This window comes from Arctopsyche grandis, chromosome 11, assembly GCF_051622035.1.
Source record: "Arctopsyche grandis isolate Sample6627 chromosome 11, ASM5162203v2, whole genome shotgun sequence".
In the NCBI taxonomy this organism is placed as follows: Eukaryota; Metazoa; Arthropoda; class Insecta; order Trichoptera; family Hydropsychidae; genus Arctopsyche; species Arctopsyche grandis.
Window position 1 is genome coordinate 23,942,619 of NC_135365.1, and position 18,219 is coordinate 23,960,837.

Sequence of the window (18,219 nt, forward strand, 5' to 3'; positions counted from 1 at the left end):
TGTACTCTAAAACAACAATAAATCATATTAACAATTACATACATCATAACTTCTTATTGAATACTTATCTCGCAGATAAAGCCCATTGAAGAGATATACTTTCAGATCTGACATATTTGGCCAAAAATCAATATATATCGTGTATTACCTTACAAGAAGCTACACGCCAAATTTGAAATTTATTATTTTTTATTTTTTATATAATTTACACCAAGAAGGCCTAACAGGTAAACCCAATGCACCTTCCTGGCCAAAGACAATTATATAAACATATATGTACACCATCCATATATACACAAATTCTTACACGTATACACAAATACACATACATACATTCATAAATATAAAAATACACATATATACATATACATACATACACACCTACACATATATATATATATATATATATATATATATATATATATATATATATATATATATATATATATAAATAAAGAATAGCATACATATATAAATAAAGATAAAACCAACATACATACACATTATGCTAAATAATAAAATTACAAAATGAAAACAACATGTGTAAATATGTATGTAGCTAGAAGTCATTTAAAATATGCTGCCTGACAGAACTGTATGATGAAGTAAAAACATCAAGGCTCCCAGAAAGCAGGTTAAATAGTCGAATGGCTCTTGAAAGGGGTGAGTCATCAAGCACATTGGTTCTGGCCCGAATAGGCAGGAATAGAGTTCTGTAGCGAGATTCTCTCAGTTTCTCAGGTACTCTAAGTTTAAAATTACACAGAACTTCAGGAAGATGACATTCACCCCTTAGAATTTTTAGAAAAAGCTTACCAAGATGATTGTTTCTACGTGAAGCTAAGGAGTCAAAGCCCAAGGAGCCCATGACAAACTTACTGGGAAATAAGTAGGGATAGCGCCCAAACTCTAATATATATATATGTACATATGAGAGTTAAAACTATAAATATTTATATATTAGAGATAACGAGAACCTATAGAGCAAATTTTATAAAATATAAAGTGAATTATAGGCGTCTAAACAATTAAAATCTGATATGGCCATTTCATGGCGAAAAGGCTTAAGATAGATTATGGTAGCTTGCAAGACGTCACCGTAACCAAAATTGTGGATATTTGATACGCATTGTATACGATATTTTATCTCCAACGTAATGGCAGACGATACATTAACGTATATTGATGACCAAAATGAGCAATATGGCAAAGTATGAAAACGATCGGATAAGAGATATAAAAATTACCACTAACACGAAAACCATGTTTTTTGATTTTGAAATGCTTTTTATTATTACGAAATTATGTTCACAATACATCATATATCTATTTTAATAGCTACTGATCTACTGATCATTTTCTATTTTACAATTTTAATTTTATTTGGTTAGTAATCACAGTATTATATTATTCTAATGTTAATCTAATAGGAAAAAGAGCTCAAAAACCTATTTACAATAACGAAAACCATGTGAAATGCTAAGGAGGTATGTAAAAAGTGCCTTGGCGGCGACCTATGTAGCTCAAAAATAAGTACCAGGGCAGTGACCTTGCCCGACTACACCACTGACTATATTCTTCTATATATTTTGTTAGACAATGGTTTGTTTACGTTTAATCCGGTCGTGAAACTCTCACGACTATAAAAATCGACTACAAAGTCAGAAGACGATCACTCAACCGGTGTCGGAGTGTAAATATAAGAAACAAACAGACGTTCCATTCGATACAGACAGATGGATACTAATCACTCTCATTCGCACATCAACGACTTTACAACCGATAAATTTAATTAAAAGAATACCTTTCAGAGTCACACGGCAACAGCTCGAGTCCATCTCCTCGAGCAATAAGATTGATTTAGAAGCGGTGCACCACCCACCCGCCCACCCACCCACCCACCCACCCAACCGACCATCTTCTTCCAACAACTATGTACTCCGACCCTTAATGGCTACCGAACCCGTGTATTTTTTTCCGGTTCTCATTCGCCGCGAAACGAACTCGCACACTCGAGGTATGTTTTTCGAAGTGATGTATCTCTTCTTCGCCTTCTTTATGACCACTCAACGCCAGCCCAGAGGGCCGGGCAGCTGCTAGGGCTGCGGAAAAAATGGGTTCATTACTGAGCCCCCACGACTCCCTTTCCAGCCCTCCTCCAAAGAGGTAGGAGGGGTGGTAAAAAAGAAGTGGGCCGCGGTTCTTCGGTGTTAATGCGATTAAAGCTAAATTGACCAGGGAATTGCGCACGTGGCGACGAGGCCGCCCATTCATCACGGCCGCCTGTTTCGTAATTATCACCATAATTAAGATTTTTCACGTGAAAATTCGGCAATGCCTCCCCCTGCCCATCCCCCCCGAACGAATCGCTCTTATTAAATAACCCTCCCCTTGCGGCTCTTTTTCCGCGTTGCCAAAAAATATACTAACGAACGGCAACCATTAACTAAAGTGTGTACATTATTAAGATCGTGCTAAGTGTCTGTGTTGGAAAATCGGTGATGCAATGCTATACGGTATTGGCTGCTGTGCTGAGAGGGTTAGACCAGTGGGGTGGAGGAAAATTCTTGCTGGATCGTCTTTTAAATTCATCTAAGTTTCGCCCTATTCACTGAAAATCTCAATTGAAACTGTTGACCCTTTGATATCGTGTCCTACTGGGATAAGATTCAAGCAAATTTTTATTTTTACATAGATATATACCAGGAATGCCTAACAGGTAAACCCCAATGCGCCTTCTCAGGCAATTAATTACAAACATTGCAGCATTTTTTACTACATTAATTGCTGTATTTCGTGAGGTTGAAGAACACCAAATTAACAATTAATTAATGAATTAATTAATCGATACAGACATTTATGGATTTAGACTTGTACATACATTTTTACATATTGTACATAAATTTAATTCAGATTTTTGTGACAGCGGGTAGGATGATTTTTGCCAATTTGATGAAAGAATCGTTTCAAAGGTCAGATTACTTGCATATATGCTGCACAAATAATCAAATATATTAACAAAGACTTAAACTGACGACAGTTATTATTTTATTTTATGTATACCAAGAAGGCCTAACAGGTAAATCCCAATGCGCCTTCCTAGATAACCGTTTCAATAATGAAATCAGATAAATTGGCAAACTCTGATACGAAACGATCGACTTGGAGTTACAAATATCCGAGTCTGACCAGCAGTATTTGAGATTAGCACGGGATCGAACCCGGTAAATCGGTGCTAAACATAAACGCAACCACCGAGCCATACTGTTGGTTAAGTAAGTTCAGAGACAAATAAGATGTTTCTTGTACTCTTTACTAATCCGTCAACGAACTTAGCAAAGGGTGTTAAAAATACATACATAAAACAAGTCGATATCAAAATTAATTTGTTGAATTTTTGTTTTAATATCATAAATTGTGGCTATATCTTGTTTGTATATATGTATATCTTGTTAGAAAATTCAATCGCGAGAGTTCAAATGATTTTTATACAGTATCTATGCTTAATTACAATTTAATTGTTTAAAAATGTACGTATTGTCACGTTTTAGGGATAGTTTATGTTTTTAAAAAGTTGATTAAGATGATGAAAATTCAGTCAACATCCCAATCAATATTTTTCTATTTTTATTTAATATCTAATTTTGAAGTTCTGAATGAAAGAGATTCGTAACACTGAATTAATTAATTAAACACTGAATTAATTAATCCTTTTTAATTCTAATTATTATTTTTTTTAACTGCTTAATTGGATCATTAGGAGGATTAAATCAACTTTATATTCGTATTACAATACACTTTTAATTAACACTAATATATTTGAAGAATGCTTTAATTCGAATTAGAGATTGGAACGATGAACTTGAGAGACGCGTAGAACCGTTTCTTATACATATACTGCACCGATTGACTCGGTCTAATGTACTGTACTCGTTGAATCTGATGTTATGACTAAAGCCCGGACCCAGAGGGTGCCGCGTGTTATTCAATTGTTGTAAATGCATTGTTAAAGATTCGCCGAACGTTTTTTTTTAGACTCCAGCTTTGTAAATAGAGCTAAACCGCGCCGATTCCTGGAAAAAGCACGGTGTCTATCCGCAGTCTAGTTATGACTAACAGTCACATCGAAAGTGCGGTTTATACAGTCAATTCTTATCGACTTAATATGACCAATATTGAGCATTCCTGTCTTATCGCAAATATTTTGTAGCTTTGTTATTCCTACGTATAACCGTGTGAAGAGCGAAATTAGAATACGGAAGCTTGAAAGATAAGTGATGTTTTTTGTGTATATGTGTATTTTTTGTGCCCAAATTTTCTATTTAATTATTTCAAGGGCGAGAATAAATTGAATACATTTTGGCGCAAAATATTTCGCAATCTGGAACATCATTTTGTAATAACTGTGGATATTTTTGCTTAGCGAAAATTCGTTAATTACAACTAATTGAGCGTAATTCAATATAAATTTCACGTAAACAAAATCCACGCTTTTGACGACGACTTTTCGCAAATTTACGGTTCAACGAACAAACAACCGAACGCGAACGAACCGTAATTAATGGATGATAAAGTCAAAAGTCTTTAATACGCATTACAATGTAATATCACGTTAATGCATATAATACGCACACATGTGATGAAAATTAATTACTGAAACCCCTAATAAAACAGTCACTAACGAACCGAATTAATTCAACCTATTCGTAGTATCGTTCAAAATAAATTGTATAAAAATTGTTCATGTTCAATTTCACACTCGTTGCTCGCCAACGGGCTCAACGCTGGTATTACATTGACGTGCAGAAAAGCGCTGATGCAATTTAGCATCAAAGGGGTTAAACTATCGCCGAGGCAGGGGTTCGTTATTTATAAGACAATAAGTTCCCCAGAAAGTACGCGTCCCTTCGAATAAAGTAAATTAGTCGACCGGCCGCCCTGGGACGTTCGTCCAAGAAAACACATTCGTACATTCGTCCAGGGCCGGTGCGGACATTAACGATGACAAGCAAGAGCCGGTCTGCAACATATTTCACTCCAAGCATTCGGCTTTTCCTTGACAATTTGCGTGTTTCGTTCATGTTCTGGACTCCAGCAAATTTTCCAGCTTTCCACAGCAATATTCACCACTATTCCTACCCAGCACTTTTGGTATAACTTTGAAATGAGCATAATGTAGATATGTGACTGATCCAATAACGGAACAAAAAATATTGATTCCTATGATATATTCAATATAATTACATTTTATGTATTTATTTTTAAATTTATATTTACTGAGTGCCATTGCGGGCTTTTCCCCAAGGGGATATCTATGGCCAAATTTATACAAACTATATATAATATAAGTACATAAACATATACAAGCCAACATAATGGCTTAATGGTACCAAGTGGTCAGTGGGTTCGATCCGCCATACTGCTGGTTAGATTTGGGGTTATTTGTGACTCCAAACGATCGTTTCTTATCAGAGTTTGCCAATTTTATCTGATCATTGTTGAAACGGTTCCTCAAAATTGGCAAAAAATCATCTTTCCTGTTATCACAAATCTTCTGTATTTATTGTGTGTATAATTTGTAAAAATTATGTACAAAATCTAAATGCATAGATGCCTCAATGGATTTATTGTGTGATTAATTAACTAATTAATTGTTATTTCGTGTTCTTCAGCTTCTGGAAATACCGTGATTTATGTAATAATAAAATGCTGCATTGTTTGTAATTAATTGTCCAGGAAGGCGCATTGGGGTCTTCCTGTCAAGCCTTCCTGATATACATATATCTATGTAAAAATAAAAATAAAATATGTACTTTATATACATTTATAACATTGTTAGTGAGATTTCATTTTCTAAGCTAGAATAATGCATGTATAAATGATTAGGTTGGCATGCATGAGTTGAATAATGGTTAAATTGCCATCTTGTACATTAAACATGGCAAACAACAGTTCGTTGTGGCGCTCCGTGTAATAAACAATATTTTAATCCGCCCAACGAATCTTGTTTCACTCTACCGCCTATGTCTCCTGACAATCAAATCCCACATTATTATGAATTTTAAATAATATTCAAATAATGGTGAATAATGTTTGGAAATTTGTCTTCCGCCACTTTCAAATATAACGGCTCATAGACATATATCCAAGGTCAGGCCAGTAACACCAGGTCAGGGATTGAACCCTCAACTATGTTACTGCACATAAATATGTGTAGAATCTTCTCTATATGCTTTCTCTTTTCAAAAGTTGGTAATCATCTTACATCTATCGATCATTATCCGTTCAGACCAACTTTTCTAATCCTTTGCGAATATTCCACTAGTACTATTTGGACAATAATTTAATATGAATCTAAATTATATGACAGTTAAAAAATATCCAATATATTATTAATAAATGTCCGTTTTGACATACATATGTCAATTGTCAATTTTCATTTCAATGCTTCGTTATGATTTTTGTATTTTAAGTTCTAACAATCTCTGCCTTACGTACATGTTATCAATTATGTAAAAAATCCAATTCATAGTATTATTAAATCATTCATTCCAGCCATTGCCCGAAAAGCCTCCATTAATTTTAATGTATTGACTCAATTCGATGAATTTTTGATCGAATCCGAAGACCACAACCGTTCGATCAATAAATTATACCACTCTTTCTACCCTCGCTCTCACCCCTTTCCGATCGTATAATTAATTTAAATACATTTATATAGCTTTAATCTGCCGAACGAGCCCTCGACGTGGGTCAGGGTTCGCCCTCAACATCTTCAATCCCTTCGTTAGTATCTCGTTTCACATAACCGCTAGATTTTAACGAACACTAACGGCCGAGGCTATCCTGAAATAGCTTTGTGTGTGTGCGCTATTTTTTCATCAATTCAAACATCGCACCGTAATTAAAACCGGTTCGACGGTTAATAAATGAATTTTTTTTTTCGGTCGATGTCCCGTTGGATTGTTCGTTCGGTACGTGTGTAAATTCGACAATTATTTGCGAAATGGTCGTCGGCCATTGTTGTTCGCGAGATATGTACATTCGCAATTATCGCCGCATTCATTGTGTGGTGCTATCGGCGGTGGCATGAAATCGAATTAGCCTTGCATTTTCGCGGAATTCGCCAAATTTCAGACGAACCGGTTGACCGGTTGACCAGTTGACGAACGACCACACCGGGGACGCGTCATTCCAAATGCCTGAAACAGGACGTCAAAGTCGTCGCCGAACCTTCAGTGTGACTGACACGAAACGTTTACGTAATGGCGGACATTTTTCAAAATGTCGGCCACAACTTTCGCTATGATTGACAGGTGTAAATTATCAGGTGTAAATTATCACAAAGGCAATGATACTTGTAACAATGACATTTCGCTTAAAGCTCATTCGTGAATTGAGACTTTTTTTTTAATTTGAAGTTTTGTGCGTATGGCTTATTCGTGGATTGTAATGCTATTCATAAAAACTTGGCAGCCATGAATCGTGTGGATTGGCATTACTGGGCAGTTAATGCATAAAAGTGGGCACGATGATTGTCTTTATTCATTACTAATCTTATAGTACTAGTGTGGTGCCCGATGAAGTATCATCGCATGGGTGTTGGCATATTAGTTATTCTCCCATTCCTCGTGGCCTCCGTTTCTTAAATTCACTGGATGGTGCCATTGACAGTTGTCACATCTCTCTTCATTCTCTGCACCACTTCTTAAGATATGGAAGTCGCGACCATTTAGAAAGGTTGAGTTAGTTTATTTAATTATGAATTTATTAAGAATTCTTTTTACTATGTCATGTTTTATTTAGTTATCTTTTCTTTATTTAATTTGTATTTTTTCCTTTTGTCCTTTCTTAATCTTTTTAGCACACTTGTCGCTTTGGAGCAATCTGTTAGACGAGTGTGCTTGATTAATTGATGTTGTATAATAAAAATAAAAATAAAATATTAAGTTACTAAATAAATAAATCAATTAAAAGAAATGTCTATCTACATGTAAACAATTTAAAACACCAATAGAAAAAATAATTAATGAATTAAATAAATTTTCAATAGATAAATTATCAGCCAAGTGGAAAGATTAGTAGCGATCAGTATATATATATAAGTTTTTTTATTTTATTATTGTATTTTGTATATACGTTTTGACAGTGGCTTAGCTGTGATGTACATATGTATGTCGAATTGAAACGACTATTATAGTATGGCGAGCGTTATCTCAGACACACAGACGGAATAGCGATATTATAAATATGATGATATGATGAGTAAGGGAAGGCGGTCAAGTTGCTTTTACCCAAAAAAAATGGGTAACTATTATCAATTACTATTGTCCTACAAAGCAAGAGAGCAAAAAAAAAAGATGGATAATTTTAATTGGCAATAGTGAACCCTTTCTTTTGAGCAAAAGCATTAAGATGAGAATTAAAAAGGCCAACTGTTGCATCCCTGTTATTTCATATATGCACATATGTACAAAGTAAGCTTCTAAAAAGGGTTAATTAAAAAAACAAACAAAACCCGATTTGAAGCATACATAATATGTAGGTACAAACCCGGTATTAAATCATCAACGACACGACTGCAAGCGAAATGCACTTGTTTCGTGCAATTACGCATCCTATTGATGATGCACCGGTCTGCAAAAACCGGTCGACGCCATTTTAGTTCGGCTCATTTACATGCCGCAATTGAACTCGCCGCAATATTCACCGCCATTTCATTACAATTACACGCAATCATTAGCGGCTGCATTGTCCGCCATTTACATGACAACCACCGAGGCTAACTCGCCGCAATCATCCCCATTTGATGTTGACTTAATCAGGTTATCGTTCAGTGTTCGTAAAAGTTTTGTTCGTTTTGTTTCAGGGTGAAGAAATCCACCACAATGTGTCAGCTGGAGTCATCCTGAGCGATCAAAGTTTGGTGCTTCAAAGTGTTGCCAGAAAAACAGCGGGAAACTTCACTTGCATGGCTGCCAACACTGAAGGGAAGGGAACCAGCAATCCTGTCGCTCTCATCGTACGATGTAAGCATATTTTCATGTTTTTATCTAATTAGTCCTTGAAATTTTGACAATCTTAATGTAATATGCAGTTCTAATAAAGCTGGCAGATCTGTTGAGCTAAATCAAACCTCACTTTGATTCAATCTTGTAAGCTCTCATTTGGACATTATATTGGTACTGTTACGTACACCGCCGAGTAGTTGTAATCGGATTAGGCCGAGTAGCATCCCAGAGACTGTGTGACCGTTATAATTGGTTTCAAGGATTATCTGCAAACTAAGTGCATGTAGGCTAAACAATGGCTACCGAGTTGGCCGTTATTGGTCCCTTCTCAGAAGTGACCGATACCTTGGTACCGTGGGGCCGAATGTCGTGGGAATACATATCCGAGTACGTGACCATTACAATAGGTAAACAAATCAGACGTCGAAGATGTCCTGAGAGACCTGCCCCTTATATGGCGGTACTTAGGTGATATCAAGACATTCTGGACTAAGCACTGCCAGTGTGTGTATCTCCTTAATCATCAATAAATGCTGTGACACAACTGTGGCTTTTTACTTGGATCCTCCACCCACCCCTACGCAACAGTACCTTTGACCAAGGTTAAGCTAAAATGTAGTCGTTTATATTATTTTGAGTTTTTAAATGATTTCCATTTTCTCGACATTTTATGCTTATAATTTTTATAGCATTTTACGCTTATAATTTTAAATAATAAAAAAAATCTGACAAGAAAGAAAAAATCTGAAGAACCGGAAGTAGAACTTTTGTTTTGCTGAAAATCATTATTGAATTTTGTTTTTGACACTTTAATTATTCCTTAAATACATAGGTAAAGTTATAGTTGAAGTTAAATCATGGGTTGATCACATCCGAATTCGAAATTGATATTTTAATTTATTCATATATTCTGGCGCGGTTTTATCGCCAAGTGCTTTTGCTGGGGCGGTTTTGTCGTCACGCGGTTTTGTCGCCTCGCGGTAATTTCAGGGCGCTTTTATAACGAGACAACAATTAAATGATGGTGTGGTTTAATGCATGCTGTTTAATATGATGGCCGGGAAGAAAGTAAAGTAGTAACCACCAACATGGTCGAATCATGTCGACCCAGACTCGACCATGTAGAGACAAAACTTCATGAAAAATAATGATTAGTTCATGAAAAATAATAACTTTGATTAGTCTTGTCATGTTCAATTTGGTTCAGCGCAAGTTTTCGCCTTTTTTGGAACAGGTTTCGTATTTTATCATTTTACGTCTTGTTATAAAATACTGTTTTGTTTTATCCTAGTGGTGCTACCCGGCTTCTCTCGGTTCCACTTTTGACGATCTTTTCCGTTTTAGCACGGATATAATAAAAGTAACTTGAAATTGAAATGTAGTTTAGTAGCTAGAATACCGTCGAACCATGAAAAAAATCTTCATTTGTTTTTTTATTAAATTTATTTGAATGGAAAAAATTAATATTATGTAATGACCAATCAATCACAAACGTCTTTTACCAATCCAGCCAATCAGAAACAACTTTGACAAAAACCAATGATATAAAAAAATTACAGACGCCCTTCCGGTTATATGAGCCGTCTAGTTTTAAAACCAGATAGATCCATTTTTTTCAATTTTCATTTTATGTTATTTTTGTTAGGTCAAAATACGGATCCATATGTTGGCCAAAGAAGAAAGTTCAAAGCAATTTACATCCTATTGAACTACTTAGCTAAAATCAAGGTTTCTTTCAAAATCAGATAAGTCTCGTAGTTATTGGTCAAAAGTGAAAATACATTCAAGGATGTAAACATCTATGACCAGTTTATATAAAATATTTAAAAAAAATTAAAATTAAAATTAAGCTAGTTATAAGTTTTTCCTTGTTCCTGAAAAATTTCTAAAAACTGACTTATCTGGTTTTGAAACTAGACGGCTCATATATAAATATAAGATACATATATACATAAAGACTTGAAGTAATTGACACAATTGACAAAAATGTACGATGACAAAGTATAGGGGGTGAGATTGCATTTCAATCGCAGTTTCATGTAACTCAAAAGCTTTTCATCTTAATTTTTGGTACAATTTTACATAAAAAATAGAATCTTAAATACTCAATTTTACATAAAAAGATTAAAACTTAAAATTCTCTAAATGCTGATTTGCTTGGAATTTACATTGAACAGTTTCAATCTCTTGTCAAGAGAATTTTTAACTGTATTACAACTTAATATGATGCAAATGTTGATTGTTTGTATGTAATTTTTTATATAATGTTACCATTTTCACAAGATTTTTTTATGTTTTAACGTTAAACTCCTCAATGATAAATAGAGAAGTACTAAAAATTCGCGCTAAACGAGCCGTTCCAGATCTTGTCTGAATAAACTCCAGTCGAGCATCAATCACAGCTCGCTGGGTACGAAATCTAGACGAATGTTACCTTCTTTGCACTTACCTATACACAAAAAAGAAGGATCAACAGAGAGGGTAGTTCCACACGTTTCCAAAACGTTGTATGTACACACAATTTTGCGATTTTGATTTATTAAAATGTCATTTTATCGGTCGAAATTTAACACAACAATAAAATGCAACGACGCGAAATTGACATCAGATAAAAGGACAACTATCGTCGATATTTATGGTGGTTTCGAATTGGCGATTGCATCGATGGCATAAATTACCACAGCAGAATGTATTCCGCCATTATTTCACCGCACCCAATGACCCAGAGAGGACAATAAATTGCGTTTTATGTATCCCAGCGTACAAATGCTTTAAATCAGAAACTCTTAACCAGTTCAAGAGGTCAGTGATCACATCAAACTTTCCAATGTTAGAGAAAGTGCTTTACTAAGATGAATTCGAAGTAAATACCATAATTTTTGGAGAAAGAATCTGCGAAAACTATACAGAATTCTTTCAAAAGTTACATATTTCTATCTTAGTGACACAGCTGGCATTAACTGTGTCAAAGATACTGACCTTACCCAGTGGCGTCGCTAGGGCTGGTGTCATCTGGTGCATGGTGGTGTTACTTAAAAATATATTTTATTAATTATTAATATTTGTTAATTGTTATGACTTACGAGAGAAACGCCAAACGAGAAGCTAAGTTCACTGAAGAAAGAGAAGCTAAGTCTGACTGAATCAGTTAGCCTTCTTAATATATGTAGGTACATTGATTGCTCAGGAATTCGAACAAAAGCCAATTATGGCTCATATTTGATGCCGAATATAGCAGACAGATTTCGTGGTAGCTGTATAAATACAGAAAGCTGTATACATACAGAAATTGCAATGAGGCGTGTATTCCCTCGAGGAACGTCATACAATGAATATATCGAATTGGCATTTTTCAATTTAAACAATTTAGTGTCGCCCCAAAAATGTTGTCACCTGGCGTAGACCACACTCCCCGCACGGACCTAGTGACGCTACTGCCTTACCAAAAATGAACTCATTAATATTATTAATCTCAATCAAAAATCTTACTTCAATTGCAGTTTAGCTAAAAAAGTAAAATTATGGTGTTCCCTTAACCACTTAATCACCACGCGTTTGCAGAAACCGATTCGATTTTTTTATTGTATGTGTTTAGTGCCAACCCTTGACACTACCTCTTGAATATATCACAAAATAACGAAAAATATTGACTTTTTTCAATTTCAATAACATCGCAGGATATTTTTAGATGACACTGTGAAGAAGCCAAAATTAATTTCGAGTCATAGCCTTAAATACGAAGGAACGCGCACCGGTGCGCTTATGGCGATGAAGTGGTTAAAGAAGCCTATCCTCGTAGGTCTATCCTTTAAGCCTATCCTTAAGACACATCTTAAGCGGGTCACGTAGTACTACGTTTCCGATGCGGTGCAAACGATCGAAAAGTGCCAGACAGACTGAACCACAGATTAACGAAACGTGTACCTTATGCGTGCGCACTACTCGCACTTACACTAAGCGAAATCTACCCGAAGTCCCGACATACCTACCCTGTATACGTTCTGTGCTTCTCATACTTTAGTTAATCTGTGCACATCGAAAGGTTACTCGTCATCTGATGTGCAATCTTTCATTCGTGAAGTCGATAATTGCGTTAAAAGCAGCCATCCAGTTAATCTGTGATTCAATCTGTCTGGCGCTTTTCGATCGTTTGCACCAAACCCCTACGTTTTATATGAGTTTGACGAGAAATGCGGGATACGTAGTATTACGTTTGAGATTGGTTCATCGCGGAAGGCGGGATACATAGTACTACGTTTATTCCAATAGTATATGGAGATTTTTTTTATATGAGTTTGAATTTTGAGCGATTTTTATAATCTATTGTATTTATTCGCGCAGCCCTGTGATTTTGCGCACTACTGCTAGTCGCCGCAAAATATTCGCCCGCTAAAGGTGTGATAACTCAAAATCGATTTGATGTCCAACATTACATACATTTTGCCTTGTCTATTGGTATCCTTAGGAAGGGTTCCGTAGCTTCCCTGCTTTAAATTATCCTCGTTATTTATTTGAGTGTTAAAATTCCAGATGTCCCGATGTGCCGAGATCAACGCGAGGAGCTGTTCGGAGCTTTGAAACATGAGACTGTACAATTGAGATGCGAAGTCGACGCTAATCCACCACTTGTGAACTTCCATTGGACCTTCAACAATTCCGGCGAGCAGACAGAAGTGGCAGCTCGTCTTTATAGCAGCGAGGGCTCAGTCTCGAGACTCAATTATACTCCAGCCAGTGATCTCGATTATGGTACGCTGGCTTGTTGGGGTGTCAACGCAGTGGGACATCAAAGATCTCCGTGTCTCTATCAGCTCGTCGCGGCGGGTATGCTCCAGTATATGTATTTGTTTTACTACTGAATAATTATGAAGTTGTAATTAATAATCTTGTTTGAATGTACAGGTCGTCCGTTTCCACTTTCCAATTGTACGGTGGCTAATCAAAGCGCTGATGGTCTGAGAGTGGAATGCCTCGAAGGATTCGATGGTGGCTTACCACAAACTTTCCTAATGGAACTTTTGGAACTTCCCGGTCTCAAGGTGAGAAAAACTATCTACTTACCCACTCATTGTCTCTCCACTTCATTACACACACTTTCGAGTGCTAATCTTCGACCCATCCAATTAGTCTTTTATTTGTTCCAATATATCTTTCTCTTTTATACTGTATATACTTTTATCCCGTTTTGGTTTTTTTTTCTTCTGATTTATCACTGGAGTTCTTAGTTCAAGCTGCATGTTTATGTACTTTTTATATAGATTTTTCTCTGCAATATTAGCAGTAGTAAGAAGTTTAAGTCGTATGGGCTGATTTTATATACATACATATACACAAAACAAATAAATAAAGTATACATCGTTTACAATAATCCAAGCAAAAATTATTATTTATTGGGTACAATCATGAAGACTGTAACAAAAAAAACTCGATTCGGTGATTATTGGTCACAAAGCACTCGCCCAAAAGTCACTAAAATCTCTTTAACGGAACATCTGGCAGCCGAAAAGTCCGTCATTCTAACAATAACTATCATACTAACGAGAATTCGAGTGCCAAATATTCCGTGTTCGCGATTTTCATGGCAAAAATTGTCTTTTAGGCGATCGCAATGTGACTAATAATCCAATTACCAAAAAACTCATACTTAGAATCCAGATAAATGTTAAACCAGCAGCGTGGCCTAGTGGTTAGCATCGTATACTTTCGTGCAGGGTGTCACGGGTTCGATTCCCGTTGTTGGCCAGACCTTGGTTTGTCGTGGGCGATCGTTTTTTATCAGAATTTGCCAATTTTTCTGATTTTCATTGAAACGGTTCCTGAAAAATTGGCATTCCCTCCCCAATTTATTCAGTGTCTCAGGTTGGCCGATTGTATACAAAATTTTTTTCTCCATAGATGTCTCTGTGGATGATAAATATGCAAAAATATTCGCACTGTATAAAAATGCTTATTGATCGTATTATATAATTAAAAATGTTTGCAATGTAATTTGCAATATTTGACCATAGATGTCCTCTACAAAAATGTAAAAGTATATAATGGTTATGTATAATATGTAATTTGATATGTTTCTTGATCTGTAAAAAGTTCACTAGTCGCTTTGGATGCAATATGTTAGACGAGTGTTCATAATTAATTGAATAAATAAATTCTATTATATGTATGTAAATTCTAATAATATTCCATTTTAAAAATTAGCTGCGGTACAATGTGAGCAGCTTCCGCACCCCTCCTACTTTTGAAATCGAGGGTTTGGAACCCGGAGCAAGCTATCGCCTCAATATGTATTCCGTAAACGGAAAAGGAAGAAGCGATCCTGCCACAATTGAGACAGTAGTTTTCAAAGGCCAAGCTAAATTTGTCGGTAGGTGTCTGAAACAAAAGTGAAATTAGAACAAGTTTAACATAGTATTTAGAAGATGTTTCAATGATTTCTTATTTAGGTCCAAGCAGCACTATTCCTTTGAGCCCCGTGTTGGCAGGACTCATGGTTACAGCAGCACTTTTGGCAGCAGTAGTTTGCGTAGTTCTTGCAGCACTTTATCGCAGACATGGAGCTGCTGCTGCACCTCTTCCCGCCAAACATGCACCTCTCAGGTATGCCGAGTCTAAATATTCCTACTAACATTACTAACACTGATTTTACGTAAAATTTAACAATTTTAATTCAGACCTTTGGATGGATCACATAGATCTGGTGAGAGTTTGTGCACTGAAAGTATGGGAGGTGCAGTCTTGGGCAGCGGAGCCAGGTCAGCATCTCCGCTAGATTATCCATCTTGTGTTGCTGCCGGAGCTCTTCCTTTACTCCACCCTTCAGGACCAATCTCCGGTGACAACAATGAAGATACTGATCCAGATATTATTCCTAATCAATACGGTACGTATACTCCGTAATTTGATGTCCGTAGTAACAATAGATGAAGTTTTGTGATCATGCGAAAATTCCAAGTCGAGATTTTGACTGATTCGAACTCAGAATCGATGACTGATCACGTTTTCATGTTCTAGAAAAAATGTGTGTGTGTGTCTGTGTCTCAGTGTATTTTGGGGATTTTTTGAACACCATTAGTCCTATCGAACTGAAGCTTAGGTTACTGAAATTCTTATCGATACGACGTAAATTTTTTTCAAATTTTTAAGTTGACCGGAAATGGTATGTAGGTGTCCTCTTTTTTTAAGTTTTTGAATTAAATTATCTCCCAAACCGCCAACCGAATCAGACTGATTTTTTTTACATCTAATAGAAACTATAAATTTTATAAGTAAATATTTTTTGAATATTTTTACCTGAACCGAAAGTAGTACTTTTACTCTAGAGAATCGGGGTGTTTTATTTTATCCTAGAAAACTTTTGGTTTATTGAACTGAAATTTCATATCTAAAAGGTTAAGCTTATAAGTTATATAAGTTACGTATAAAATTTTGTAAAGAACTGGAAGTGGCAGTTTACTCTTGTTCGGTTTTTTTTCCACTATTTTTTACAACCCTTTAAACATGTGTGCTCTTCACGAAAAAATTCAATTATAATTCTTGTATCAATGTAATGAAAATAAAAAAAATCACTAAATTTAATAATCCCGAAGTGGGATCTTGGATTTTCTTGATATTTAATATGTATTATAGTGATTTTAAGTAATAAAAAATTTTCAAACAAAATCCGACAGCCGAAAGTAGAACTTTTGTCTTGTGTAAGTTTCCATACATTTGCACTCAATTTGCATCGAAAATGCTCTCATAACCGGCATCTGTGAACGTGTATGTATGTTTAATTATTGAATTTTGTTTTGTGACCTTCTTATATTCCTCAAATACATATAAAAAAGGGTGCATGGTAAACGGTACATACTCACTTAATTTGCGTGAGCAGGATTTAACAGGAACAAGAGGAACAGGCTTTTCCTCCCGTATTCTGCGCGCGCACATTAATACGGGAGGAAAAGCCTGTTCCTCTTGTTCCTGTTGTATCCTGCTCGCGCAAATTAAGTGAGTATGTACGTGAGTAAGTGCCGTTTACCATGCACCCTTTATTTTTGATCTTTCGATTTTCGATCTTTGCCTTTCAATATTTACGTTTTCCGGCGTTTCACATTCGGGCTCGTCACGGAGACCGGTACATATGTATATGAAAGTTTAATGTTATTTATATGTTATATTAATTTCACTATGCAGAAAGGAGACCTGTAATCAAAGGTTATATGAGCTTACAAAGGACTCCATCCCTGCGTTTAATCACCAAAGCCACATCTGATGAAGAGAGATCCGACCCCGACGGTGGAGTCTTTCAATTTAAACCCAAAGATCTTAAAATTACTCCAGCTAATGTAAGTTTTGAACAATGTTATATAAACTTTCCACTATTGGCTCAACATAACTGGTTAATTTCTCAATTTTCAGTCATATCATAGTCTGGGCAGAGCGCATAAAGGTGTGAATGCTTGCAGCCCGTTGTCGTCGGGAGTGAATGTAACGTCCACACTAACGATGCACAGGCTACGGCCGGAGATAGTGACCACTTCTAATCGTATCCAAGAGAGTTGTATTTAAGATTGTTTGTTATGATTCCCCGTAATTAATTAGATAATTAATTAATTGTTCAATTGTGTATTTATAAAGTGGACTTTTATATAAAAAAAAATATTTCTGAGGCCAGTGATATTATTATAATACATAATATATGTATATATATTTAAATATTCAAGTTGAACATGTATAATTAATATTTTGTAAATAACTTAAAATGCTAAATTATTGATAAAATTCATTGTATGTCTTTCATTATTGTTTTTATTATAATTGAATTATTATTGACGACATAATCATTCCTTTCCTATCACAAAAATTACAATTTTATACCTATTCAAATTGCTGTTCATCTTTTTATATTACACATTTATATTGTTAATCAAGTGTGCCAAATATTATGTTAACATTTCGCATTTATCATTATTTTATTCCTTAAATATATTTACATAAAGTACAATTTATTTATTATGTCATAAAATCACGCTTTTAACGATCTATTTACATCGGCAAATGTGAATATGAATTGAATTTTTAATGCCAATAATTTGATATAATCTATTGGTATTGAAAACATCGTTTGTATACATTTATGTTTGTCAAATTAAATGGAGAATTTGTTTATTACACTTGATAGTGCTTAAATATAATAAATGTTACGTTTAAAGTTTAAAGCTGAAAACAA

The 18,219-nt window shown here is 35.3% G+C and overlaps 1 protein-coding gene across 1 annotated transcript in view; it reads left to right on the top strand.

Moving 5' to 3' along the window:
* Positions 1-17,558, top strand: part of LOC143918606 (neural cell adhesion molecule 2-like) — a 142,292-nt gene extending 124,734 nt beyond the window's left edge. Inside the window, exons 13-20 of the mRNA XM_077440546.1 lie at positions 8,870-9,029; positions 13,542-13,835; positions 13,914-14,050; positions 15,210-15,375; positions 15,455-15,608; positions 15,704-15,891; positions 17,184-17,335; positions 17,409-17,558. Coding sequence (XP_077296672.1) covers positions 8,870-9,029; positions 13,542-13,835; positions 13,914-14,050; positions 15,210-15,375; positions 15,455-15,608; positions 15,704-15,891; positions 17,184-17,335; positions 17,409-17,558 — 1,401 coding nt within the window. The remainder of the gene's footprint in view (positions 1-8,869; positions 9,030-13,541; positions 13,836-13,913; positions 14,051-15,209; positions 15,376-15,454; positions 15,609-15,703; positions 15,892-17,183; positions 17,336-17,408) is intronic.
* Positions 17,559-18,219: the final 661 nt, after the last annotated feature.